Source organism: Orcinus orca, chromosome 12 (genome assembly GCF_937001465.1).
Source record: "Orcinus orca chromosome 12, mOrcOrc1.1, whole genome shotgun sequence".
NCBI classification, from domain to species: Eukaryota; Metazoa; Chordata; class Mammalia; order Artiodactyla; family Delphinidae; genus Orcinus; species Orcinus orca.
In genome coordinates this window covers 2,930,514-2,957,562 of record NC_064570.1, presented here as the reverse complement: position 1 = coordinate 2,957,562, position 27,049 = coordinate 2,930,514, and the positions used below count along the sequence as shown (strand labels likewise).

The following is a 27,049-nucleotide window of genomic DNA, read 5'->3' as shown; positions in this document are numbered from 1 at the left end:
TTAATCTTTATGGCATCTGTATGTCCTACATTCTGCCATTACCATATTCATGATTCAGTGCCGACTATTTAACTCTCTGGAAAATCTTTTAACATTGTTTGCATTTTGTGGCGATTAGCATTGAGTAAATAAATACATGCAAATTTCACTTCCAGTCCTGCAACTGATTAGGTCAAATATTAAAGTCTGGAACAGATTGAAAGCGCTTCTCCAGGACAGTCTTAACCACCAGCTATAACGAACAGCAAAATCTCATTCCGAAAGAGAAGTTTGAACAATAACTAGACCAACCAAATTTGCACATTGCCTTTATTTTGCAGAAAATGCCTTCTGCTGATTGTCTTTGGCTACATTATCAGGAGAAAAATATAAACAGTGGTAGGTTTAACAGTACAAGAGATTAGCTACATATGCATAAAATAAACACATGCTAGCGGGCAGAGCTGGACACTTCCACTTTAACTACAATCTGCCGTCCTCAACTATGATTTAATTCTGTCTTTCACAGCTCAGCTCCAACTGCGACCCCTGCCGCAAGGGGGACCTGAAGGCTACTTGAAAGCAACAAGGAAGAGAATTAAAAGTGTGCTTTTTATCTCACTAGAGTAGGACCAGTGGAGTTTACATATGTGCCAGAGTCACCTACGTGCTGTACGAGAAACAAAGTTTCTGCATGCTAGCAAGTCATTTTTACTGTGAATCACGGCGAGTTAGGCCAACTGCATTGCTTGCACGCTTGAATTCACCTGCAGCACACAAGGACCCAGGACGGCACTGCCACCACCGAGGATGAACAAAGGTGGTGTCAGTGCAGCTCTCGAACGAACGTGTATTCTCCTCTTATTTATTTTAAGGCCTTATTCCCTTCCCCCTCCCCATGAGCCTACCAATCAAACCAAGACTTGCTGCCACGAGAAAGTCATTGCATCTTTAAGACACAGGCTCTGGCTCACATGGACGGAGGTGACACGGGCGTCCATGAGGCCAGGAGGCGGGCCTGGGCGGAGGCATCGTACTGGCTGTCGGCAATATCTGTGGCGGAGGAGGCCCCTTCGTACAGTGGGGATCCCGAGGAGGAGGGAGCGGAGACTGGATGGGCGAGAGAGGCAGAGTGAGCAGAAGAACCTCGAAAGAACTGGGCTCCCAGCCCATTGGATATCCCTGCCGCCTGGGCACCGGGGGTGATGGTGCCGCTGCTCACAGACCACAGGCTGGGGTACTGACTGAAATGGAAGAATGGAAAAACAGACAAGTCAGAGACCTGGGGAGGGGCTCCAGGTCAGCTGCAGGAGGGGAAAACAAGCCCCCCAAATCCCACTCCTGATAAGTGGGTTACATGGCAGCTTTCTTTCAAACGGGCCTCTTCCTCTGTGTCACTAAACCACACTCTGACGTGCATAGAAGTTACTGTCTCATGTATTAACAATGAACAAAACCATTAGGACAAAATCAATAGTTAAAAAGGCTGCTGACGTAGACATAACTCCTGGCAGAGCAAAACACTCCAGTTTTGCTCATGTTCAGAATCCAAAATTCTCAGATATACTGAATCAGATGTTTCAGAGGATGTGTTTAAGCATCTGTTAACTAGCACGCCCCCCACCCTGCAGGGATTCCTTCGAGGGGGACAACAGGCTTCTCAAACACCGAGTGGTGGAGGGTGAGCGTCCAGTGGCTGCCGTATGGGCAGCACATCTCAGCACGCGTTAGTTAGCCTGACCCACAGCAGGAAGAAGTGCACCAGCAGTGAGACCCGGAAGCAAACCCTGGTTAAATAGCTTTATCACGTTAGCCTTGTTCCGCGACCACCTCTGAGGCTCTGTTTCCCCATCTCTGAAAGAAGGAATTGGAAATGGGTATTAAACCCCCCGGTCTGGGAACACAGGCTTGAGTAGCATGACACTAGGCTACAATTTTGTTTCAGGAAAATGTCTCTCTCTTATAGTAGAATCCTTTTATAAATGAATAATGAGACTATACGCTGTCGTGGGCTATACAGTTCACCAAGCCATGTCCTGCACTTCAGATGCATTTGAACGTGCAAACAGGCCTGAGTTAAGTGAGGTAGGTTACCACCCCCATTTTACAGATGCAGAGAAACAAGGCTCCGAGATACACTGACAACCTCTAACATCCTCGGGGCGGGGGGGGGGGGGGCCCTTTGTAACCCACAGATCATCCAATTTACAGCAGCTTTCTAGACGCTTTCAGAGCCGTGGAAGAGCCCCGGATTATGTATTGCTTGCTTTACTTTTAACAGTAGACAATTAGATTCTTATTTTAAAGGAATTGTTTCCTAAAAATAAAGAATTAAGATCTTAGGCAAATAGCGATATTCTATACACAGAAACTGTTCTGCTTTTGAGGTCAAGGTGCTTGTCTACAGACTCAGTCTGCTGTAAGCCAACTTGTCCAATCATTTAATATCTTTGAGTCCATTTCCTCATTAGAAAATGTGGACTGACCTCTAGTTTTGTTATTTTAGTTCTCTATTGTAATAATCCTATGAAGAAATGCAGTACATTTACCGACCGGCTCGATTTCTTTAAGCCAGTCTCCCTCTATATAATTTTCGAGTTAAGAAAATAGTCATCATTCTTTACAAGTTACCCAGCATATACGTTAAGAACATTGATTCTACATCCACAGAAATCCAACAAAGTTATTTCCTTAATTTTAATCCGCCTGTCAAAAAAGGTTCTGGAAACATTTCTGCAAAATTCACCTAGTGACCCCAATAACCCTGTAAAGACAGGCTGAGGCTGGGGTTATCTAGTGCCCTTTTCTTGAAGAAACAAGGCTCAAGAGACTTGTCCATCACAAGAACTAGTAAACAGCAAAGCCAGGATAGGGTTCCTGGTTCCCTTGCGTCACAGCCCAGCTCCCATCCAGCCTGAGGGAGCAACTGGTCTTTCCAGAGGACAGGCTGAAGCAGGAACTCACAGCATTCATGTAACCTGGGGTCCCCGGACACACCTGGCTAAATGGTCAAGTTACAAACAAAAACCCAACACCCATAAGTGAAGGGCAGAATAGAGGCCAGTGAATGAGACGGCATGAAGTCACAGGCACTCCCAGGACGGTTTGCATCATTCCCCAGACATACGTTACCTGGAGCCCGTAGGAGAACCAGCATTCGGACTCATGGGGAGCATGCTGGTGTGGGCAGGCATTCCGAGGCTGGACCAATTGTCGTGGGATGGGAGCATGGACAAACACGCAGATGAACTGTCAGAATACGCTACGGGACGTAAGAAAGTGTCATTACTGATGGGATCTTCCAAGAGTGACAAAGTGCATTGAAATACTACCAATAGCTGGAGCTACCCAACGTTGAAAACAAAATGTGTGCGATCTTAAGTAGAGAAAACAGTCCACTAGCCTGCTAAATTGGTCATCAGAGGCTAACACTTATTGTCCAATGTATATATTTGAACATATTCCAGTCCCCAGGCTTTTTCTTTATCATTAGATCAACAGCTGCCCTGTAGAAATGGAATCCTACAATCACATGATTGAGGATTAATTACCTTTAAAAATAAAATCAATGCAATTTTAACCTGTCTTTTCCCCAAAGGATTATTTCTTAAGAATTAAAAGGGCTTTAGAAACCAGGCAAAATTTAAAATATGATCTTCTAGCCTCTGGCTGGACAACTATTTCCTTCCCAAATAAGCTCCTTTCATTTCAAATCAGCTTTAATTGCTTCATTGTTTTATGGTGTTCATTCACTTCTTCCCTCCTTTTGGAGCCAGACAAAATGAAGTCTGGGCATCCACGGTGTTCGAGAGAATTAGGTCCAAGGATCTTCACGGTCTGGCCCGCGGATCACAGGACTCAAGCCGGCACCAGGGTCGCCTAGGGGCTTGTTAAACCACCAAGTGCTGGGCCCACCCCTAGAGCTGCTGATTCTGTGAACCTGGGGGCTTTTCAGATGATGCTGGGGCTGCTGACCCGGGTACCATACGTGGAGAAACACACGTGTGTCAGTCAAGCTAGGAACTCGAGTGCCTGGCTGGCCCGACATCATCACTTTCGAAGGGTTCATGAAATATCCAAACCTGGGCGCCTAGACATGGGCCCACAGTCCTGGAGTAAGAACGCTGGAGCAACAACGGCCACATCCAGCCCCAAAGGCCCCCCTGGACTGGACGTCTCTGCGGTCGAGCCAGCAGTAACATGGACATGAAAAGAAGGTCCCTCTGGAGCCCTGCAGACTGCCTTTCCCTTTCCAGAGGTCTTCCGGCCACCCCCAAAGCCCGGGCCTGCTTCCGCTCAGGACTTACTTGGAGAATTGTTCCGATGCGCGTAAGGGCTGGGGTAGGGGGCTGGGCGGTGGTTCCTCAGGGCCGGGTACCTTTCACAGCCGTGCGTGGAGGGAAGAGAGAGGGGGCCTCCAAACTGAGGGTGAGGGGTGGCAGGTGGACACAGGGTGCTGGTTCCAGGAAGCAACCACCCCCCTGCTGTGAGAGAAGAATGCTGAGTGCCTGACTTTTCACCACTTCCATTATTTAAAGGACAGGAGGGGAAGCCCCCAGAGGTGCAGCGGTGAGGGCTCCGAACTCACTGCCCAGGACCAGGTTCACCCTGGTCAGGGAACTAAGATCCCACAGGCTGAGCAGCATGGCCCCCCAAAACCCCAAAACACACAAACAAACAAAAACTACCAAAAGACGGGAGGGCAGAGGCCAGGAAGTGGCAGATCTTTTGCTCAGGATTCGGGAACACCGAGGACCCAGCGGAGTCTTCAGGTGCCTCAGGCTGGCCAAGGTTTCTAAACCCACAGGACAGCCGAAACCCTGGGAGACTGACCCCGACCTCAGCCAAGCCTGAAGCCTCCTAAACACCCAGAATCCTCCCGGCCTCTTACGGGATGTTCCGTTCCCCCAGGCAGGTTAGCTTTCAGGGCCTACCTTCTGAGCTTGAATATAATGTAAAAAAAGACAGAATTCAGACTCAGAGCCAGGCGCATTCAGGACACACAGGGCGAGCCGTGCGGCGGAGGCCCTCGTCCCCCTCGTCCCACCCCACACCATAGCACAGAGGGGCTGCTGTCCTGGCTGGAGGGGCACCCGTGTTCCGCTCACCTTTCTTCTGCTTTAGGCCCACACTCTCCCCGCCTTACACATCAATCAGAAAATCGTTCCAACATTGCCCTGCCCTCCTTTAAAACGCCAATTTCTTCTCCATTTCCTTTTTAACTTTAAAAAAGAAATCAGAAAAACAACCACTAGGAGGATGACAACTCTGGCTCCAATTCCCAAACTACAAACAATTCTTCAGACAACATTCAAATGAGGGGAAGGTCCAGATGTGGCCACAAAGTTTGGGCTCCATCACTTGCCAAAGCAGTTGTTCATATTCTGCTCTATGACGCGGCAGCCCATGAGCCACTTAGGAGAGCTGTTTGCTAAATTAGTCCATAAGATGACAAGGAGGGAGGGAGGGAGGGAGGGAGGGAGACAGGGAGGGAGGGAGGGAGGGGGAGGGAGGGAGACAGGGAGGGAGGGAGGGAGGGGGAGGGAGGGAGGGAGACAGAGAGGGGGGAGGGAGGGAGGGAGGGAGGGGGAGGGAGGGAGGGAGGGAGGAGGGAGGAAGGGAGACAGGGAGACAGGGAGACAGGGAGGAAGGAAGAAAGAAAAAGAAATAGAAAAAGAAAGAAACACACACAGTTTGAGGAGGGTGCCACGCTGGTTCGTCCAGACTCCTGAAGTGGGCAGCAAACACTAACTTTCCTCTCTCAGGGTCCCCTCCCTGCGTGGAGAGGAGGGCTAGACACAGCCCTTCCTCCTAACGGACTCTGCTGCAGACCTGCATCACTTCGCTGGCTCATGGAACTCCTAAAGGAAGCTAGACTTAAAGCAGACTTTCCCATCCTACGCTCCACTGCTTCCAGCATGAGCTGATGGGCCATTCCCAGAACCGAAGCAGGCTAAGGGGAAAACCACACGTGATCACAAGCATCGTCCCAAACATGGTCCTCCAGTTTTCAGTCATTAACAAAAAGAGAAACCATCTCAAAGTGGATACGAGCCGGGCTCTCCTCTTGTCCCACACAGCAGGGTGTAAACACCCATCCAGGCCATGGCTGGAGCTGCCTTGAAGCACAGCAAAAGAACCCCCGCAACTTCTCCCCAGGCTTCTCTGTCAGGAGTCCTGTGGGCGGGGGGAGCATCCGCAAGCCCAGATGGAGCAGAGGCTGAGGGCCAGTAGGTTGAGGACCAGTCGTAACAGCATCAACACACAGGGCCAGGTGCCTCGCACAGCAAAGGGCAATGTGCTCCCCAAGCGCACCCAGAAGCCCTGTCTGCTCCATCCCCGGCTTCCAGCTCCCAGCAGGCTAGCCCCTGAAACAAGGTACATCTGGCCAGAGAGCAACAAACCGTACATGGGGAGTGCCCAGACTGCTGGCTGTCTCCGGGGTCTTCCATCACGTCCTTGTGATGGCTTCTGCCAAAGAAGTGCAGCGAATTGTCAAGGAGGACATTCACACACAGTATTTGCAGCAATAGTTCAGCTTTCTGCACACTTCTTTGCTCAAAGGGTATAGTTAGAATTCTCTCACCTTTCCTTTGCATCAAGGAAAGCTTTTGCAAATGGATTGTATTTAATTTTAAGAGCTGTGATCTGAAAAACAAGAAGTTGCGTTTACTAGTAGGTTGCTCATTCTCCAGAGGATTCAATCGGGCCCCAAGAAATCAGGGACCCCCAGCGCCCCCTCTAAGTATTCAAATGCAATCAGATTATTTCCTGGTATAGCTTTCTATTTGGATCTGAAGTAGCCGAGGAATCAGCATATTTTATAAAGAAGAGCACAGTCATGGAAAGCTTTTAGAGGCTGACTTTCCGAGTGGGATTCACAATACGTTTAACCTCCTGCTGACAATATGCTGTGTGTACCAACCAGGCAAACAGGGCTCAGAACATAACCCGGGTCTGCTTGGGAACAGTGACTAGTTCTAGTTGGCAGTCAACACCCACCGACACCTTGACCAGCTAATCACAAACCGCCTGCACTTTGGGGTCAGACTTAGATACGGATTTACAGGCACTAGACTGGATTCTGTATCTAGGTGACTCCTCACACCACAGATTTGGAGGGATGCCCCCAACCCTTTTAGGAAGATTCCCAGAGTAAGGAGAGGCCCCCCGCCCCTTTCTCTGAAGTCCTGTTCTTAAATTCTTACAGTCCTTTAACCTAAATGTTTTATTCATCTTTTCATTTTGAGCCTTTAGTAGTGGACACTTTTATGGAAAACTAAAGGGGAATGTGCTTGAATGAGTCCTTATTTTAAAACTTTTCTCCCGCTGTTCCAATTTTACAGTTACGGTAGATTACTTGAAAGGGCACTAATTATCAGTCTAAAAGTACAATCATCACACAGGCTCCTGGCATTCCCGGGAACCTCCAGCAGCGCACTCGCCAGACCGATGGCTGCCCGCGCCCCTCTCACCTCTTCGTTCTGATAAGCGGTCACCGCTATGAACTGCGTCTCCGGGAAGCAGTGACTGGTGATCATGCGCTGCGGACCCCCAACTCTCACGATGTGGATTCGAGGCTCGTACTTATGTAAGGAGTTCAACATGATCTGAGAGACATAAACACGGGAATGGAGATCATCAAAGTCCTACCGTTAAGACGAGAAAACATCCACGTGTCCTGCCGAGGAGGAGAAAAATACATCCAAGATGCAGAGAACCCTGCAGCTCGCAGGAAAACGTCTTTCCTGTTGAAGTTGGTAGGTTTCCCATTAGGTGCTGCTCTCACCACTAGTTTGGAAAAGGAATGTGAGATGCTGCACACCATTAAAGGCAATGAATGCCCATCACGAAACGCTTTGACCTGGTAGAGTAAAGTTCTAAGGCTTCCAGGGCAGCTGCAGACAGCTTTAAATGCCTGAGCGAGATCGCAGCTTACGGGAACACCGGGTCTCCCAGTAACAATCCCCAAGTAAAGACGTTCTGTAGAAAAGGACAGATTTACAAGTTTGTTCAGACTCCACGCAGTAAATATGTGGACGTATTCAGCGCTAAAGCGACCGTTTAACTATCAAGACTGGTATTTTCTCTACCCCTAGGAAAGTTGAGGGCAAGGACGCAAAAGTTCCCCCAAACTTGAGATCTGCCTGAGTGTTCAAAGGGGAGGCTTTGCGCCCTCTCCCCGCTCTCCAGGCCTTGGTGTTACCGTCGTCAGTTTACTATAAACAACACTGCAGGCTGAACCGAAGAAGGCAGATGTCACCTCCGTGCGCGCAGCGCCCTTCCAAGCCTCCCCGGGGATAAGGTGCAGAGTCTCGGGGCCCCTCCTCGCGTCGTCCGCCGCCCCGTCCCAGCACCCCATCACACCTACCTGGCCCCCTCCATTGAGCTTGTTGGTGAGCTTGACTTTGCTGAAGGAGACCGGCGCCTTCATCCAGTGCGCCCCGAAGTTGGGCGAGTCGGGATGGATGTAGACGCAGCTGGGCGCCTGCGGCTCAGGCTTGCCCCCTGGCACCCACTCCCCGTTCACGTACTTCCAGCGGTGGTTGTCGGCCGCCACGAAGTCCAGCAGGAAGGAGTACATGGCGTTGGGGTCCAGGCCAGACACGTTCACCTTCAGCACCGGGAACATCCTCCTGGAAAGGAAGGAGCGCAGCTGGAGGACCCCGGATCTGACCCGTTAGAACGAAGAAGCCAGGGGCATCTGCATTTGGAGCAAAGAGGAACCCCCTTGGGAACTTACAAAGGGGACGCCCGAGCGCCCCCCTTCCCAGGACTCTCCTAGATCCACAGGAGCCCTCCTCACTACCCCCCACCCGGCCTCCAGAGGCAGGGCGGGAGAGGACCTGGCAGAGGGTTGCAGCACCCGGGTCCAGCCCGCGGGGCAAGCGTGGGCGAGGCGCGGCTCGGGGGAGTCCCCCGGGAGACCCTCGTGCCCAGAAGTGAGGATTACGTGAAGAAGTCCCAGAGGGACAATTAGGGGCCACAAGGGTCTGTTCCCCAGTCTGAGCGGAAATGAGCAAAAAGACCGGGAGAAAGTGTTGGAAGGTAAGGAACTCTGCAGCCCGGCTGCCCGGCCCGCCCGAGTGCGTGGCACACGCCGGGTTGGTGCGCGCCTACCTGCCGTTCTTGGTCACGATCATCTCGTTGGTGAGCTCCTTGAAGCGCAGCCACAGCTCGCTCTCCTCCAGGCCCACGCGCAGCTCGCGTTCCGTGGGGTCGCCCTTCTCGCTGCCCGCCTGCAGCTCGCTCTCCACGGCGCTCAGCAGGTGGTCCACTCGGTACTGCAGGCTCTTCCCCGCGCCGTCGGTGCCGGGGGAGCTCATCCTCCCGCCTGCTCCTCCCCACCGCCCCCCGAAGCCCCGACTTGCTACCCGAGAGCCACCTTCGCCCCAGTAGGCGGCCGCTCTTCCAGGAAGAGGGGCCGCTCGGGCCAAGACCTGCGAGGCGCCCGGGTGCCAGCACAGACCTGGGAGGAGGGCGAGGATAGAGATCCGGGGGGGAGGGGCGGGGGAAAGGGGTGGGGGGAAGGTTATTCCACTTGAACTCCCGCAAGGAGCTACTGGAGGAGGTCTCCGGGTAGAGAAAATCGCCCCTCGGCATAAATAGAGCCTGGGGAGCCGCCGAGGGGGCGCGGCGGATTGGGCCGCGCGCCCTTTGAAGTGCCAGGGCCGCTGCCCATTGGCCGCGAGCGGCCATATCAGACTCAGCCGGGCGCGCCGCGGAGGCGGGGGGCCAACAATGGGCTCCCGCGCCTGCCTTCTGTAAATCCGGAGCCAAGCCCCGCGAGCCCCGGCCCAGCGCCTACACCTCCGCCCTCCTCCAAATGTTTGCACCTCCATCAAAGCGGCCGGGCTGGCCCCGAAGGCCGGGAGGGGATGGGGGACGGACGGGGTGGGGATGGACGGGCAGGGCTCCCGAGCTCGCCCCGCACGCACCTCGCCGAGGAGTTACCCGGCTGCCCGCGAAGCTCCCCAACTCTCGCGCGCGGGGCCCTCCAATTTCTCTCTCTCTCTCTCTCTCTCTCTCTCTCTCTCAGTGCACCCGGGACCCCGCAGGTGTGCCTGCCTGGAGTCGCACCGCGGCTCTCACCTGCGCCCGAGACTGTGTCCGTCCCTCGCCAGCGACCATCGAGCACAGCCACGCTTAAGGGCGCGCCCTGTGCCTAGCCCGGGTCGGGCTGGTCTCCGCTCCTCCGAAGGCTCAGCCCGCCACCGAGCCCGGTCCCTTTCCTACACGTCCCTCGGCCCGCGGCGCTTCAGGTGACTCCGCTAACACCCACGACCATGGATCAGCCCACCCGGCGTCCCCTGTTCTCCGCAGCCCTCGCCTGTCTGGAAAGGGAGGGCCCACGCTCGGAGTCTCTGCCCACGGGCCCATCCAGCGTCCCGAGAGAGAGATGATAGGCCGAAATCAACCAAACGACCCCTTGGGGGATGTTTCCTCGCTCCCCCCTTATCCAAGCAGGACTTTGAGGACGAGGTCTGTGCGCGCACTGAGTGTAACCCGCGAGGTGGCTCCACTTCTGTGGGTTCTGGTCTCTGCTTTCGCGGAAGGTGAGAGTGGGAGGGGGCGGGCCAGGCGTTCCTGGCGAGCCGGGTTCCAGGGGCGTCTCCCCACCCGGCCGGCCGCAGCGCCCGGCCGTGCGCGGCTCGAGTGGTTTATCACCTTTCGGGGAGAACCTCCGCCAGGAGAGCGAAGGAAAGGTGACAAAGAGCAGGAAATAGTTCAATAGGGTCTCTTCAGACAATAACATTCCTCCTAAAACGGGAGCCCAGGAAGGGGGACGGCAGCAGATGCTCGGCGCGCTGCGCGCCTCGGTAAAGAGGGCGCGTGGTCCCAGCCTCGGTTCCCCGCGTCTGCTCGGCGCTCACCCCACCTCACGCCCTCTGGGAAAAGCCACGCATCGGCGGGGCACCCATTCCGAACAACCCTGCGCCTTAGCAAGGGGGCTGGCTCTGCGGGGAGGTCGTGGAATCTGCGCCCCGCGCTAACCCTGCCCTGCCCCGCGCGGGGCCGGGCTCTCTCCGGGGTCGAGAATGCCGGGGGACCGCGCGCCCGCAGCCCCCTGGGGAGGGGTGAGCGCGCTCCCCTGGCTACCTTTCCGCCCCTCTCCAGATGGGGCCTGCGGAGTCGCGAGGCCCGGCGCAACCGGCCACTGTTGCATTTCTCAGTTTTTTTGTTGTTGTTGTCTAGGATGCAAGGAAATGCCCAGGGAGCTGACCCGAGGGGGAAAGTTTCCTTCTGGAAAGAGGCAGCAAAAGGACCTCATTTGCTCCCGGCACCCGGACCCTGCTGAGTCGCCTTCCACCAGGCTCTTCGGGCCATAGGCTTTGGGGGGCTTTCCGGAGAAATTAATGATGTCTAAAGGTCATCTGTGCGGTTGAGACCTCCCGAGCCTGCGCACTTAGAATAAAGGGGGGTGGGTGTGAGTTGGAGGGGGAAGAAGCGTGGGTACCAGGCAGTTGAGGGTCTCTAAAACCCCCGGCCGGGAGCGAAGCTTAGGACACTCCTTGACCCCTGAGGCGGGAGCTCTCCTGGCGCTGATGCTTCGGGGTCGATTTTCCCAAAGTCTGGAAGCACGGGTGAGGACCCGCGGGTTTACCAGGTCGCTCCGGTAACTGTGGTTCCGATTTCAATTCGGCTCCACAAACGGGAGGGGGCACGGACAAATAAGAATAAAGCCCCCCGGCAGAAAAGAATGTTAGCTCTCAAACGTGAGCAGCGACATTTCTTCCCTCCAGAAGGAAGGTCCAGGGTTCCAGAGCGGCGCGCGGGAAGCTCAGCGCGCAGCTGGGCGAGACGCGGGGGCTTAGGGGCTGCGCCGTAGCTGCGGAGGTCTCCGGACTGTCACCGCCTAGTAATTTTCCTTTCTCCTCTGTGCCTGATTTTCTGGATCTTTGTTTCTTGGTTCTCAGGATAAGCGTCTCCGCTCTCCGGGTCCTTTCAATGAAGGCTGCCGTGCATGACAGTTTACAGCCAAAAACTTCCTCCCGCCCAGCTATAAAGAATTCCCAGTTAATAACAAGGTGCTTCCTTGCGGGGAGGAGGGGCCAGGGCTCCCCAGATGTTTCTTTCCCAAGGTCTTTTTCCCGTTGGGAAGTCTAGCCAGCCGGTCCAGAAAAATAAGTGAAGGCCTGAGGCTCCACCAATAACTTAGGAAACATTTTACAAAAAAGCACATACACACACACACACACACCCCTCATTTCCCAGAGAGGCGGTTTTCCCCAGACCCACCCTTGTCTCAAGCAACAAAACCATTTGTCTTGTGGGAGCGGGTATCAATGGTGCCGTAACAGGCTCAAGGGCAGTCAGGGCAGGGACAGTGTTGTGGGACCCCCGCCATGCCCTCCAGTTTCCTTCTTTTATTTTTTCTTCTTCCTTAAAAAATAAATTGATTTTTGATTAGATAATTTGTGCTCCCTGTAGAATATACTGGACACATGATGGATGTACATATCTGTATATACATGATGTGTGTGTGCTCATGTGTGTGTGTGTGCGCGTGCGCGCGCGTATGAAAATGCAAACCTCAAGCGCTGATCACTGCATGTGTGGGTGTGTTTTCCTCAACTTTTTTTTTCATTCTGTTCTTCTGGTGAGCCCTTCTTCCATCCTGGTTAAGCGGACTTAACAAAAGCATTTGCATCCTAAATTTAAGACAACATATAAGGGCGCTTGATAGCAAATCTTTTCTGTCACTAGTGGGTTTTCTGTCTATCCCACTGAAAGAAACCCGATGAATTTTGTTATGGTTTTTAAAGTTGCACAATATAATTCTTCAGACTCCATAGCATTGAAAGTTTTCAAAGGCCACTGGGTTGTCTGGGGCATCTCTGGTTTGTGGAAGAGAGCAAAGACTTGTTTCTCAAAGCCTTTCCCAGTAGTGTCCCAGCCCTGGACCTGGCTGACTGCAGCCCCAGGAAGAGGGCAGTCGGGCTCTCATTTTGAGCTTCCAGACCTCTCTCCGGAAGTGCACTGGAGGGTGTGGCCCTGGCAGGTGTGGAGTTGGATTATTAGCCCGAGGAAGTGCTTCCAGACCAAATCCATCCTGGCTATACTTTCTCGGCCACAAAGCTTTGTCACAGATGACAGTGTATGGTTTCCTGATGGGCGTTCACACACCAAAAACAAACAAACAAGCCTGGTGAGGCTGAACGCCTGGGATCGTGACTTTTCTCCGTAAAACTCCAGCGCAGTTGCCTCCGTCCTGGAATCCCAGGCAGCAGAAGAGAAATCTTAGGTGGCTGGACTATGGTCCCTTCTGTGGCGGGTAGCTTGTTCTCCTGGGTTCTTGAGTTTCTCAGGCCTCGTAGTTCATAGTTTGTCTTCAGGGTGGAATGTCTTTCTCCTGTTTTTTCCAGGAAGGCCGGGAAAGCCCTTTCAGCCATCTCTTCAGCCCTGGCCTGCGTTGTGGTAACAATTTCAGTCCTTCTGTTTCCACCTTATCTGTGTTTCCAAATCAGATTTCTTGCCTGTTCTCAGCTTCTCCACTGTTTCATCCCTTAGCCTCTTCTGCATGTATTAAGTGGCTTGTGAAATGTTTTTCCCACACCACTCTGTCAGTTTGCTTTTCTCCGTCACTTTTGGTTTTTACTGCCTCCAATGAACAGTTTCTTTTTCTGCTGTCGCCTCGGTTTTCTGACAGTCCTGATCCCCCAAGTCCCTCGCCTCTGCCTTGTATCACAATCTCCTCGCTCCTTGAGGCGCTGTTTCTTAGAAGCCATGCTTTTGTGTCTCACTGAAAAGGCCAAACAGTTTTCTGAATTCATCTTTTGCTTCCTGCCATTCATTATTTCCAGAGGCTGCTTCTCCTCTGAGTTCTAGGAATAACCTCACTGCCCCTCACCCTTCACACTTGGCTCCCTGCTCTTTTCTTTCTCCTCCATTGGGACGGGGTGCCCCGGGGTCCCCAGCCTCCCGGCTGCCCCAGGGACCCCTCAGCCACACTGTGGGGCAGGCGAGGTGCAGGGTAGGGTCTGTCTTACTCACTCGAACCAGCACTGGACTCCTGCTGTTGAGTGCCTAGACTGGCAAAGTTGGGATGCTGCCAGCATGGGCTTTTTGTTGTTGGTTATTTTATTTTTTTTTTTGGCGGTACACGGGCCTCTCACTGCTGTGGCCTCTCCCGTTACGGAGCACAGGCTCCGGACGCGCAGGCTCAGCGGCCATGGCTCACGGGCCCAGCCGCTCTCAAGCCTCCCTGGAGACCTGCTAGGGGGCATTTTAACAACACGTGGGCGACACATGAACCCTTAACATTCAGGAAAATGCAAGAGCCACGGGATCCGGAGCGGCCTTTCTTGAGTCACTACTCACTGACTTGAATCGCCCATCGTCCTGAAGACAGTAAAGCAGGGGTCCCCTGCGGAGTCGTGTACGAAGTGAGACCCAAGAATGAAAAGAAATCAGCTCTTCCAAGGGAAGCAATGAGGGTGAAGCAGTAGGAACATCATTTCGGGTATAAAGTTACTCAAGAAATCATGCCCGGGAACTCTACCCAATCATTTAATCGGTGACCTTATAAAATGGCATTTCTCCTTTCTCTATACCTTATTTTAGAAAATCCTCCTTTGGCACTGAATTAAATCTGAAGTCCCAAACCAATTCTCTTATAGGAAAGAATGCTGGACACGAACGGATTTGGGAATGAGTGGTGTACACTGCTTGTGCTGGACCAGCTCTGAGGTTCCCAGGGCAACTATTCAACAGGAAAGGCCGACGTTATGTCCCAAATGAGGCCAGGCTGTGGTTGTTGCTGTGAGACGGGCTGGTACAGCAGGCTCTGAGCCCAGAGGTTCAAGAGCCTGACCCTTCCTAGAGGAAGCAGCAGGGAGAGGGCAAGGTCCCAGGCCCAGGAGTGGGAGGGAGGCTGCTCTTTCTATGGAAAAAACAGCATGCAGTGGGGCCAGATGTTGAAATGGAGCAGAGACCTGAGGGAGGCTGCGTGCAGTGGGGTTTTAGTGCCTTGATTCTGGAGCAAAGCTGAGGACAACTAAGAGAGACTGGACGTTTAATGACAGTGGAGACTCCAAAGACCCAATCACCTATTTAATAAGAACAAAGGGGACGTTAAGACAGGAGGGCCAAGTCTGGCGGGAAAGCCTAAGGTGAGGCCTGTGTGCTAGGTGCCCTGTGGTTTGGGAAGAGGACGCCGGAGGGCAGAGGTCAGCAGGCAGGTATGGGGGTGGGGCACTGGGCAGGCTTTTGAGATGGTGGGATTCTGGGATCTTCAAGGACTAGATAGGAAGAACTCTAGAAAGGTCTGCACTGTATCCTAGAAACTCTGGGGGCACTTTTAGAGACTTCTTGTAGAAATTCCCATAAATACCATAGACCAAGACGAAAACAAGGGAGAAGGAGAGATATTGTAAGGATATTTGGGGAAGGCCTATCTGGGGGAGGGGGAAAGACGGGAAGACAGACGGAGCCCTGAGCAGAAATCTGCAAGAGCGTTTGGAGGCAGGCAGCCGCAGCTGGGGTGAGAACAGACAGCCGGAGGGTGTCAATGGGGGGCGCTCCGAGGGAGAGCTGGGGGCTGGTACGACAAGAAGGGGGAGCTAAGATGCATCCTCCCTCCATATCAAGTACCAGACTGATAGTAAAAAACGGGACAAAGGGGAGGGCTTGGCATGTCGGTGAGAAAAGGGCCCCAGTCAATGGTTCCCACCACGGGGACCTTGCCAGCTGAAAAGAAGCCGCTGAGGGGGAAAACCCATTTGGAAATTAGGATTAGCACGTTCTACAACCTCAACTCACACAGCTTCCAGGGTCCAACGTGTCCCAGCCCGAGAACACAGGCAGGAGGAAGTAACATTCCCCGCGGGTCTATTATATGTGAGGAGTCCCGCATATGTTATCAGCCAGACATCAGCTTTGCAAGGTGGTGAGAGGTCCTCTTTTATATTCAGGAAACTAAGCCTCCAGAGAGAGGGAAAAATGGAGAGCAGCTGGATTTCTGGTTTGTCTTACTTTAAACTCATCTTGTTTCCACGAAACTAGGTTAAATATATGGCAAGTGGAAACAAATGTGTTTCTCTCTCTCCTACCCACCACATTCAAAAATCTATTTATAAATGGAATGTGGCGTGTGTGTGTGTGTGTGCGTGTGCGTGTGTGTGCGTGTGCGTGTGTGTGTGTGCGTGTGTGTGTGGTTTGGGGAGGGGAACTGGTTGGCTTAAATACTTTGAAAAATCTGAAAAAACAGTTTCATAATACGAAGGATGATAATATAATAGGAACTGGAGGAGGAAAACATCTCATCCTTAAACAACTCACAATCCAGCCGGAGATGCTGGTAATTAGAGAGAAAAGCAAAGGCTAAATGGTGCTTAAGCCTGAATACATCATCCTAATCGTGCTTCCGAAGCACCCTATGCAAGACAGAATTATTATCCTCCTTCTTTTAAAAATTTTCATAATAAAATAAAATGTAGATCAGAGAGGTGGAGAAGTCTCCCCGGGTCACAGAGTTCATGTGGAACTGTAACTCCAAGCTATACTAGTGGACTACAGTAACTCCAGAAGAGAAGTACGTAGGAAGACTCAAATTGTGTTCTTGGACTTTGCCTGATTCACTTTCTGTCAACTTGTATATTGTATATTTCAAGATCATCATTAACCTCAGAGGCTGGCTTTTAAAAAAAGACCACTCTACTATTGTAGCTACTTCCTTTGGGTGCTAGAGGAATTGATGAGGTTAAAGGCACTGAGAAAGGGACTTCCCCGCCGGTCCGGTGGTTAAGACTTCATGTCTCGAATGCAGGGGGCCGGGGTTCGATCCCTGGTCAGGGAACTAAGATCCCACATGCCACGCAGCCAAATAAATAAATAAAGGCACTGAAAGAAAAACCTGGAATGTTGTGGGAACTTGTACAGTGTTATCTGCTGAGGTTTGAATTTATACATCTTGTGATGCCCGTGAGTAAGAGATCCCATAGATGAGCTGTAACCCTAGAAAGGGAATTTCTGGGTAAGGTCCACCTTCCGTATTTATAGAATTGGCTGAATTGTTTTCCAAAAGATGTTGCACCAGTTTTATACGCCACCTGCAGTGAGTAAGGTTCCTCTTTCTTTGCATCCTGGCCAACACCTGATATTGTCGAATTTTACAATTTTTCCAATCTGAAGGGTATAAAAAAGAATGTCATGGTTTCAAAAGGCACTTCCCAGATTACTAAGGATTTTGAGCATCTTCTTTAATCTTTTTCTTTTCTTTTAATTGAACTATAGGTGATTTAAAATGTTGAGTTCGTTTCTGGTATACAGCAAAGTGATTCAGTTATACATATATATAACTTTTTCATATTCTTTTCCATTGTGGTTTATTATAGGATATTGAACACAGTTCCCTGTGCTATAGAGTAAGTCCTTGTTGTTTATCTGTTTCATATATAGAGTAAGTCCTTGTTGTTTATCTGTTTCATATATAGTAGTTTGTATTTGTTAATCCCAAACTCCTAATTTACCCCTCCCCCACCCCCTTTCCCCTTTGGTAACCGTAAGTTTGTTTTCTTTATCTGTCAGTCTGTTTCCGTTTTGTAAATAAGTTCATTTGTGTCATATTTTAGATAGCATATACGTGATATCGTATGGAATTTGTCCATTGAATTTTTTTTAATTCAATTACAGGAGGTTTTTTTGTAACGCTAATACTAATCATTTGGCTATTTTATAAATAGTAAAACATTCTCTCCCTTAATGACGAGTCTTTCATGTCCTTGGTGATACCCTTTTGCCAACAGGAATTCTCAATTTTAATATGGTCAAAGGTGTCACACTTTTCCTTTCCACTCTATGGTTTTTGTGCCTTTGTTTAAGAGAGCCATTCCAACTCCCAAGATAGTCTCTCATATTTGGAAAGCTGTATAGCCCTGCCTTTTTAGTTGAGGACTTTAAACCACTCAGAACTGACTTCTGTGCATAAGATGAGATAGAGATCCCCTTTCAATGTGGAAAATCAATTGTCTAAGCACCGCTTATTAAATCATCCATTGTTTCACTAAAGATCGGCAATAAGTCTGCCATAAATAGTTTCTGTTCTGCATCTGATTCTGGGCCCTCGGATTCTGGGCTCCCTATTCTAATTCACTGATGGATGGTTTTATCTATGCTGGTGCCAGTGAAGCACTATTTTAATTGTTCTACGGCTTTAAGTTAGGGCCTGACATGTAGGACAAGCCCCAGCCCTTACTATTTTCTGTTTCCAGTGTGTCTTGTCTATTACAACTGGCTGCTCTTCTACATAAACGTAAGAATTAGCTTGTCAAATTCCATGAAAAATTATTGAAATTGCATTAACTCTAAAGATTCGATTGGGGAGAACTGACATCTTTGAAATATATAGTATTTCTCTCCATGAGCATGACACTCCTTTTATTTAGGTCTTTTTCAGTGTCTCGCAGTAATGTTTTATAATTTTTTTCATAAAGGGTTTACACATTTTTTCCCCAAATTTAATCTTAGATAATTAATTTTTACTGCTATTGTAAATGGAATATTTTACCAATTATTTTATAAAATCACGCATTTTAAATAATATTTATGTAAACACTTTCATCTTATTACAAAATCTCATATAACACCTCATTATAATACAAACACTTAGTAATCCCCACCCAGATCAAGAAAGAGCCCATTCGCAGCACCCCAGAGGGTTCGCTTCCCAATCACAGGCCCCAACCTCCCCTTTACAGTTAAACATTTTCCGGAAAATTATAATAATTACTTTCTTGCTTTTCTCTGTTGGTGTTTTTCTATTAAAAAATACCGTTTTATATCTTTTATGAACTTCATGGCTTTTCCTTTTCTTTCTTATTATACTGGTCAAACTTCCAATCCCAGCTTGAAGAGAAATAGGAATAAACAGGCATCTTTCTGTCGTTCCCAAATTCAAAAGGAACAGTTTCAACATTTCACCATTAAGTACATTATTTATTTACAATTTTTTAAAAAATATACTAACAGATTAAGGAATTTCCCTCATTTATAATTTGCTATCACTTTCATTATGAGCAGAAATTACTGAAATAAACAATATATTACTGGGCTCAATTTGTTAATATTTTGTTTAAAATTTTTGCAACTACATTCTTGAGTGAGATTAGCCTGTTTTTTTCCTTCTAGGCTATGCAGGTATTGCAAAAAGAAATGGACTACGCGCCCTCTTTTTCCATTTTCTGGGGAGTTTACTTAGAAAAGATGACATTATTTTACCCCTAAATATTTAGATGAAATTCACTAGTGAAACCATATGGGCCTAGAATTTTATTTTCTTTGTGGGAGGGTTTTCAAATTATGGATTCAATTATTTAATAATTGTAGGACTGTTTGGATTTTTCTATTTCTTCTTACTAAAATTATTTGTCCACTGTTGCTATTGAGATGTCGTCTGTATTTCTAATTGTTATTTCTTTGTGAGTGATCCGGCCTTTCTCTCTGGCTTCTTTAAAGAACTTCACTTTACATTTGGTGTTTTTTGTTGTTGTTGTTGTTGTTGTTTGCGGTTCGCGGGCCTCTCACAGTTGTGGCCTCTCCCGTTGCAGAGCACAGGCTCCGGATGCGCAGGCTCAGAGGCCATGGCTCACGGGCCCAGCCGCTCCGTGGCATGTGGGATCTTCCCGGACTGGGGCATGAGCCCGTGTCCCCTGCATCGGCAGGCGGACCCTCAACCACCGCGCCACCACTTCGGAAGCCCTGTTGTTTTTTTATCTATTGCTCTTGTGGTTCTTTGGAATCCGTAAATCTAAGGATTGGTGTCTTTCGTCAATTCTGGAATTTTAGACTTTTTTCTTCAGATATTGCTTCTTCCCCATCCTCTTGATTACTTCCACCGGAACTGTGATGAAACGTATGTTGGACTTTCTTACTCTGGCCTGTATGTCCCTTAACGCTCTGTTATATGTTCTACCACCATTTTGTTTCTCTGTGCTGTATTTTGGGTAATTTCTGTTGATCTACATAATTCACTAATTCTATCTTCATATATATGTCTAATCTACTCTTTAATCCACTTGTTACATATTTTTATTTATTATTGTTTCCACTCTAAAAATTCTATTTCTTCCTTTTTCAAACAAATTTGATTCATTTTCATAGTCTCCTACTCTTTACTCATAATTTAAAATTTGTTTGTGAAAGTTATTTAACTGTATCAATCATACTTATTCTACTTTCCACATCTGATAACTTCCATTATCTTGATTTTTTTGTGTGAATCTAATTCTACTGGTTCTTATTCATGGTCTGGGTTTCTCCATGGAAATGTCACATTCATAATAAATATATTATTATTTACTTGATGGTACCATCATTGCTTTCATAACTTTGAATTAAAGAAAAGGAAATCTGCCATTTACTTATTTCTTTGGGAGTTTCAGCATGTCTTCATCCTTTTCTTCTAGGTAGGATACTACAGTCTCATTCTCAATCTGCATACTTAATCCAGTATTGACTTGCTGTCTTAGCCTCCTAGAAGCAAAAAAGGGAAAAAACTACATGTACGAACTCTGAAGGCAAAGTGCCTTGGAGATGTGCCACCCCCACTGCAGTTCTTGGCTGTTGGCTCTTATTCACCAAGGAACTGGGAAACAATTCATGCCCCTTCACTTTCCCCCTGCCATTATCCTGGGTTTTCCATCTCTTCAGGCTGCTGACCCTTCTAATTCAGCATCCCTGAAATCTCAGTGACCTTCACCCCCACTCCGCCAAGGGCAGGAGCTCACACTCTTGCCCTTAGGCATGGTCCAGCGCTGTGCGGACTCAAATCTTAAGCTCAGTGTCCTGCTCCAACCACAGTCTCTCATCCTCTGGCATCTCCTGCTTTTAATCCCTCTCTAACTTGTTCTTTGATCTCCTGGGGAACTACATCCTCTAAGTCTCTGGGCAGAGAAAAGACAGGAGCCAACCACAACATGGTGTATCTGAATTGCTTGTTCCAGGGTCAAGGGTACTGTGGTCCTGGGTACTGTGGTCATCCCTGGAGAAGTAGGCTCACCCCTCACGTGTTCTGGGAGGTTAATCCTAAAGGAAAGAGACAGAGCCTTCTATTAAAGATTGTATTTACTAACAATGAATCTTCTGAAAAAGAAATCAGGGCTTCCCTGGTGGCGCAGTGGTTGAGAGTCCGCCTGCCGATGCAGGGGACACAGGTTCGTGCCCCGGTCCAGGAGGATCCCACATGCCGCGGAGCAGCTGGGCCCGTGAGCCATGGCCACTGAGCCTGCGCATACGGAGCCTGTGCTCCGCAACGGGAGAGGCCACAGCAGTGAGAGGCCTGTGTACCACAAAAAGAAAAAAAAAAGAAAAGAAAAGAAATCAATCCCATTTACAATAACATCAAAAACAATTAAGTACTTAGGAATAAATTTAACCAAGAAGATGAAAGATATCTACTCTGAAAATTATAAGACGTTAATGAAAGAAAACTTAGAAGGCACAAATAAATGCAAAGGTATCCCATGTTCATGGACTGAAAGAATTAATATTGTTAAAATGTTAATATTACCAAAGGTCATCTATAGATTCAACACAATCCCTATCAAGATTCCAGTGGCATTTTTTGCAGAAGTAGGAAAAAACTCATAAAATTTATACGGAAACACAAAAGACCCAAAATAGCCAAAGAAATTCTGAGAAAGAAGAACAAAGAAGAACAAAGAAAGAGGCATAAAACTTGCTGGTTTCAAGCTATACTGTAAAGCTATAGTGATGAAAACAGTATGGTACTGACATTAAAAACAGATAAATAGACCAATGGAACAGAACCAAGAATCCAGAAATAAACCCAAGCATATACGGACAACTAATATTTGACAATGAAGCCAAGAATACTCAATGGAAAAACAGTCTCTTCAATAAATGGTGCTGGGAAAATTGGATATTCACATTTAAAGAGTAAAACTTGATATCTCTCTTACATCACTCACAAATATCAAATTGAAGTGGATTAAAGACTTACATGTAAGATCTGAAACCATGAAACTCCTAGAAAAAAACGTAGAAAAGAATCTTAACATGGATGCACCTCGAAGGCATGATGCTACGTGAAGTCAGTCCGACAGAGAGACAGATACTGTGTGATCTCACTTATATGTAGAACCAGAGGCAAGACTTCGGGAAAGGGAGAATTAGAAGAAATTGATCAAAAGTTACAAACTCCCAGTTATAAGGTAAATAAGCACTAGGAATGTAATGTATAACATGATGACTATAGCTAACACTGCTGTGTGTGGTATATAAGAAAGTTGTAATGATACTTAGGAAAATTGTTAAGAGAGTAGATCTTAAGAGTTCTCGTAACAAGAGATTTTTTTTCTTTTCTTTTTATTGTATTTATATCAGATGATGAATGTTAACTAAACCTATTGTGGTAAACATTTCACAATATACATAAATCAAACCATCATTCTGTACACCTTAAACCTATACAGTGATGCATGTCAATTATTTCTCAATAAAACTGGAAAAGAAATTGTATTTAAATCATTTTTTCTATACATAAACTCTTTAAATGGTGGCAGTACCAGTATTAACAATGGTTACTATACCAATGTATAATTTTTTCTGCAGATAAAAGGTTTTATCCACTTCGTTGGATAAAACTTCATGACATTTAACTTTTTTTGGATCACAGACCTCCTTAAAAACTTAATTTAAAACACACACACACTATGAATCCTGTCTCCAAGAAAATCATATGTACATAATCATATACAACATATTTTAAGGGGGTTACACCCCCAAAGTTTCTGAATTTTATGTTAAGCACCCTGGTCTACTCTAAGTTTGACAATAGATTCACCAATTCAGTGGTTCTCTCAAGACTGTTTTACCTGTAAATTTTCTCATTGTGTATCTATCCACCCTTACCAATATTCCTACTTTCTTTCCTGATCATGTAAATTCACAAGGATCTTATATCTCAAATTGGAAATTTTGACCACTGGGGAAATTATGGAAACGTTCTCCAAAATTTTGGGGAAAAAGCATATAAAATTTGGATTGGCATTTCATACTCAACAATCCTGCCTGGGAAGATGATTTGAGAACCACAGGTACTGGCTAAATAGATAAAACAGCATCTGTTTCTAGCAAGACGAATTAATCAATCTTCACCAAAATCAATTATCAGAGAAATAAAAACAAATAGTTACTAATAAGGGTGTGTATGTGTATGTGTGTATGTGTATCTGTGTGTGTAGGAAAAAATATCATCTCTGCCGCAACTTGCATGATAATCCAAACAAACTAATGACTGATGAATCCAAATCTGCTGTTATGTGCTGACTGGAAGTCAATATCTGTAAAACACCTATAAATGGATAGAATTTGAAGGCTTCCCCAGGAGACAGCGCCTAGAGGACAATTGGTAGCAGGTGACCCTGTCCTGTCTTCAGTGATGGGTCTGCACCTGCATGCCCAGAAGCAAGGCATCCGTGACATTTTCGGAGGGCAGAGGCAGGCTCGGCCTGGACTGGAAGGGAGCTTCCGACACCTCACCAGCAGCGGGCCGGCTTTCTCAGGCGCCCCCAGAATCCTGGCTTTCCCGACCTCTCTGCAAGGCCTCGGCCTCTGACTGATGGGGGCTCTTTACAGTGCAAGATCCCTTAATTAAAACTTGAACTCTGTTCATTTCACTCCGTCTGATAAGGACCCCCAAAAGACAAGGGGAGTTGACCAGAGAGCAAAGTAGTAAGAGACTGAATTCCAGGGTCTTGTCTTGAAGGCTTTCCCGTGCCTGCCACGTCAAACGGGACTAAGGTCGATCTGGACTCACAGATGCGATCGGCCACCATCAGCAACCAGGCTGCAATTGGGCTTCTAGTCGGAGGCCGGCTCACCCATGGGGCCCCAGCGGGCAGCCCAAGCCTCCCCTTCCGGTTATTTACGAGGTTGTTGGGAAAGGTTGTACCTGGCATGGAGGACGTGCACCATCGTACACTAGAAACATCACCACCACCACCACCTGAATGGATGCAACCCATCTTGTACAACGTACTGGACAGTCAAAGAGCTTGTACCATGAGCCGGGCGTTATGTAAGCACCTTAACTACCTTGCTGAGTTCATCCTCACAGCAACCCTGGAGTAGGTATCCTTGTACCCACCGCACGAAACCAGGACACCAAGGCCGGGCCTCACTAAGGTCACATGGGTAGAAAGGGTCAGGCAGGAGCTGAACCAGGCGTGTCCTGCCGGCCTGCGGCGCCATCCTGCCTCCGAGCGAGAAGTGGGGGGGGGGGCATTACACAGATTTTACAGATGGAAAACTGAGCCAGAAGGAGCTCACTTACTCATTTAGGAAAAATTAATTGATTTCCTCTGTGGGCCACTTACTGTTCCAGAAGCAGGAGACCCTGCAGGGACCAAGACAGCCCTTGCCGCCTCGCTGGGTTGCCAACATGGGGTGGGGTGGGGGAGGGAGAAAGGAGGGGAGCAGACGGACAAGCCAGCATCCATCACTCCACGGTGATGAGAGGCGGAAAACACCAGATGGGAAGGGTGAGGGCCATGGGAGGGCAGTGCGTGTCCCCTGCTGCCCTACGGCATCCCAGAAGGCTTCCTGGAGGAAGTGATATTTGGGTTGAGATCGAAAGCAGGAGCCACACAGGGACGTCCCTGGCGGTCCGGTGCTTAGGACTCCAGGCTCTCACTGCTGTGGGCCCGGGCTTGATCCCCGGTGGGGGAACTAAGATCCTGCAGGCCGTGAGGCACAGCCAAAATTAAAAATAAAAATAAAATAACATTAAGGAGGAGCCACATGAAACCAGAATCCCTCAGTTCCCTTCCCCTCTCTCTACCAAATTCTTCTCAAAAACAGCAGGGCTTTTTTGTTCTTTTTTTTTGTTTTTTTTCAAATATTTCTCATTTCTGGTGTTTTTCTAGACTACTCACATGCCACCCAGGGCCGCTTGGTGTCTTCTTGTTTTCTGATTGGAATCTTTTTTCCCACTGGCTGGGCTGTGGGAAGCCCAGGAAGTTGAGGGGAGGCCGTGCTTTGGGCTGGTGACCAGCCCGACGGGAGCCCTCTGGCCACCTCCCTGGGGCCGCACCCCACTCTGCCTGTGTGCCCTGGGGAACACAGGACCCGGCTATCAGAAGCAAACATGATTTCTGTGGTTATTGTTTTCATTACATTCAAAATGTGAGAAATAATTTTTAAAACAGAATTTGGTAAAGTTGGACTAACAACAATCTCTAAAATGTGTATTTATTTATTCATATTTCAAATTTTCATTATATACTACCTGATATTTTAGAAGATAGTACCTTATTGCTAAGAAATACCATTCAAGTCAGGGTTCATCCCGTCTGTGATCGCCTACTGAGGGGCAGCTTTGCTGGGCTGTACAAGTCCATGGAGAAAAGTGGTAGGAAAATCAGACCACAGAAAGGCGGGCGCTGCTTTGGTTTCATTTTGTTTGTAAATTAGACTCAAGATTAGATTTTTATGTCTCTAAGACCAAAACTAATGTCTCTGTCCTCTGGTCACCACATCAAGACCCAGAATGAAAACACAGTTCAGTACACATGCATGTGCTTTCATGCTTAGTTATAAATGGTGGCCACTGCTTCCAGGCAGCCCCCCTGGATGTGTCAGGACTTTCACCACACAGTCTGCTGACACGCAGCCAGGAAGGTACTGTGCTGTGGCCGCCCCTTCCCACGCCCCCCACCCCAGATCTAAGACAGAGCCTCATTGTGCAGCTTCCAGACCAAGACAACACTGACCACACCGCCAGCTCTGCCCTCTGGGTCCACATCTGCAAACTGGCCGCTCCTCTCCAGCAGTCTGCTCAAGGTAGCACCAAACAGAGAAAAGCAAACACAGAAGCAAGCTGTTAGGCTCGGCACGCCTTGAACACACAGTGCTGTTATTAGGATGCCTCAATATTTTTCCTCGCTGGAAGCCGCTGGCTCATACCCATCCTGAAAGAAGCAACAGCAAACGACGGGGTTGGGTGGGGGAAGAAAGCATTTCCCGACCCCATGCAGTGTGCATTCACGTGTGGACAGTTATATGGATTCTGTGTGAAGCATATTGAATCCACCCATTATTATAGCCCAAGAAACTGCGCTTTCCTTTTATTCCTCTAGAGCATCAGTAATCACGCCTGGCACAAACTGGGCCTAAACCCGGGAAGTCTGGGGCTGAAGGAGAGCGCATGGCTGGAGGGGTGCCTCCCGGAAGGGGGTGAGGATTCAGTTCTCCCGCCTGTCCCCCCGCCTGGGCGGGCTGCTCACTGCTGTGGACACGAGAGCACTCACGAGCCCCTGAGCCTGCTTCCTGGTCTGCAACACCAGTGACTCAGAGAGGGACTTGCAGGAGATGCTTGTCTGGTGCCTGTAACACCATCGGCCTCACTAGCTGCCGCCTCCCTCTCAATGCTAATAACAGATGCAATATTTGTCACCAGGCTGTGCCTTCCCTCCCTTGCCTGCATCCTGGGAGGATTGGGAAGATGGGGACAGAGGCCAGGAGGCCGCGGTCTCATGGGGAAGTCCCTTCAGGAGGCCAGGACCCAAGGGTTACCCTTGGGGCCACAGTTCGGACCCCACAGGGATGGTGACAAGGACATGTCCCTCCACAGTGGCAGCTGCAGGCCCCACACGCTCTCACCTCGTGCTCACAGCAGCTCTAGAGAACGCGGTGTAACGGTTGTCGTCACCGGTTGATTTGTGAGGACACAGACCCTAGAGCTGGTGAGACAAGTGCCCAGTGTCACAGCTCCCAGTGGTGGCCCTAGGCTAGGCCCCGGGGCTTCATCCTCTCTTTCTGCGTTGCTTCTCCTGGTGAGGCCAGAACAGCTGAAGCAAAGTACAGGGCGACCGCCTGCCCCGCGGGCGAGCTCTGGCGAGGTGGGCGCACGGCAAGGCTTGGGGGCGCCAGCAGTGGGGGGCAAGTCGGGCTCCCTCGGCACGGTGCCCCTCACACTGGGATGAGACAGATGCCTGAACGCCCTGCCTGCCGTCTGCCTCTGTACACACGATACAGCAAACACCGAGGCAGAAACAAACACAGCCTTTTATCCCTCCTGGGGAGCAGCTGTTTGACAAATTGCTTTCCT

The 27,049-nt window shown here is 49.0% G+C and overlaps 1 protein-coding gene across 3 annotated transcripts; it reads right to left on the bottom strand.

The window, feature by feature from the left end:
- Positions 1 to 949: 949 nt before the first annotated feature.
- On the bottom strand, positions 950 to 9,564 carry TBXT (T-box transcription factor T). Of its 3 annotated transcripts, none has more exons than XM_033403928.1 (8): positions 9,100 to 9,564; positions 8,351 to 8,615; positions 7,455 to 7,589; positions 6,566 to 6,627; positions 6,389 to 6,450; positions 4,287 to 4,463; positions 3,112 to 3,241; positions 950 to 1,223 (listed from the first exon to the last, which is right to left on the bottom strand). In XM_033403928.1, the coding sequence occupies exons 1-8, from the start codon at positions 9,303 to 9,305 to the stop codon at positions 950 to 952; spliced, it is 1,311 nt and encodes a 436-aa protein (XP_033259819.1). In that variant the 5' UTR covers positions 9,306 to 9,564. The 3 variants fall into 3 exon arrangements, with proteins under 3 accessions (XP_033259819.1, XP_004278909.1, XP_004278910.1); XM_004278861.1 differs by having other exon boundaries at positions 4,287 to 4,460; positions 9,100 to 9,305; XM_004278862.1 differs by lacking the exon at positions 4,287 to 4,463 and having other exon boundaries at positions 9,100 to 9,305.
- Positions 9,565 to 27,049: the final 17,485 nt, after the last annotated feature.

Excerpts from the sequence above, each read along its gene's own strand:
- TBXT (XM_033403928.1), bottom strand. The coding sequence starts at position 9,305 with ATGAGCTCCCCCGGCACCGACGGCGCGGGGAAGAGCCTGCAGTACCGA. Across the intron at positions 4,464-6,388 it reads GCAGTCTGGGCACTCCCCAT|CAGGGGGGTGGTTGCTTCCT; the intron begins GTACGGTTTGTT and ends CTTCTCTCACAG. Across the intron at positions 1,224-3,111 it reads GGTTCTCCTACGGGCTCCAG|TCAGTACCCCAGCCTGTGGT; the intron begins GTAACGTATGTC and ends CTTCCATTTCAG.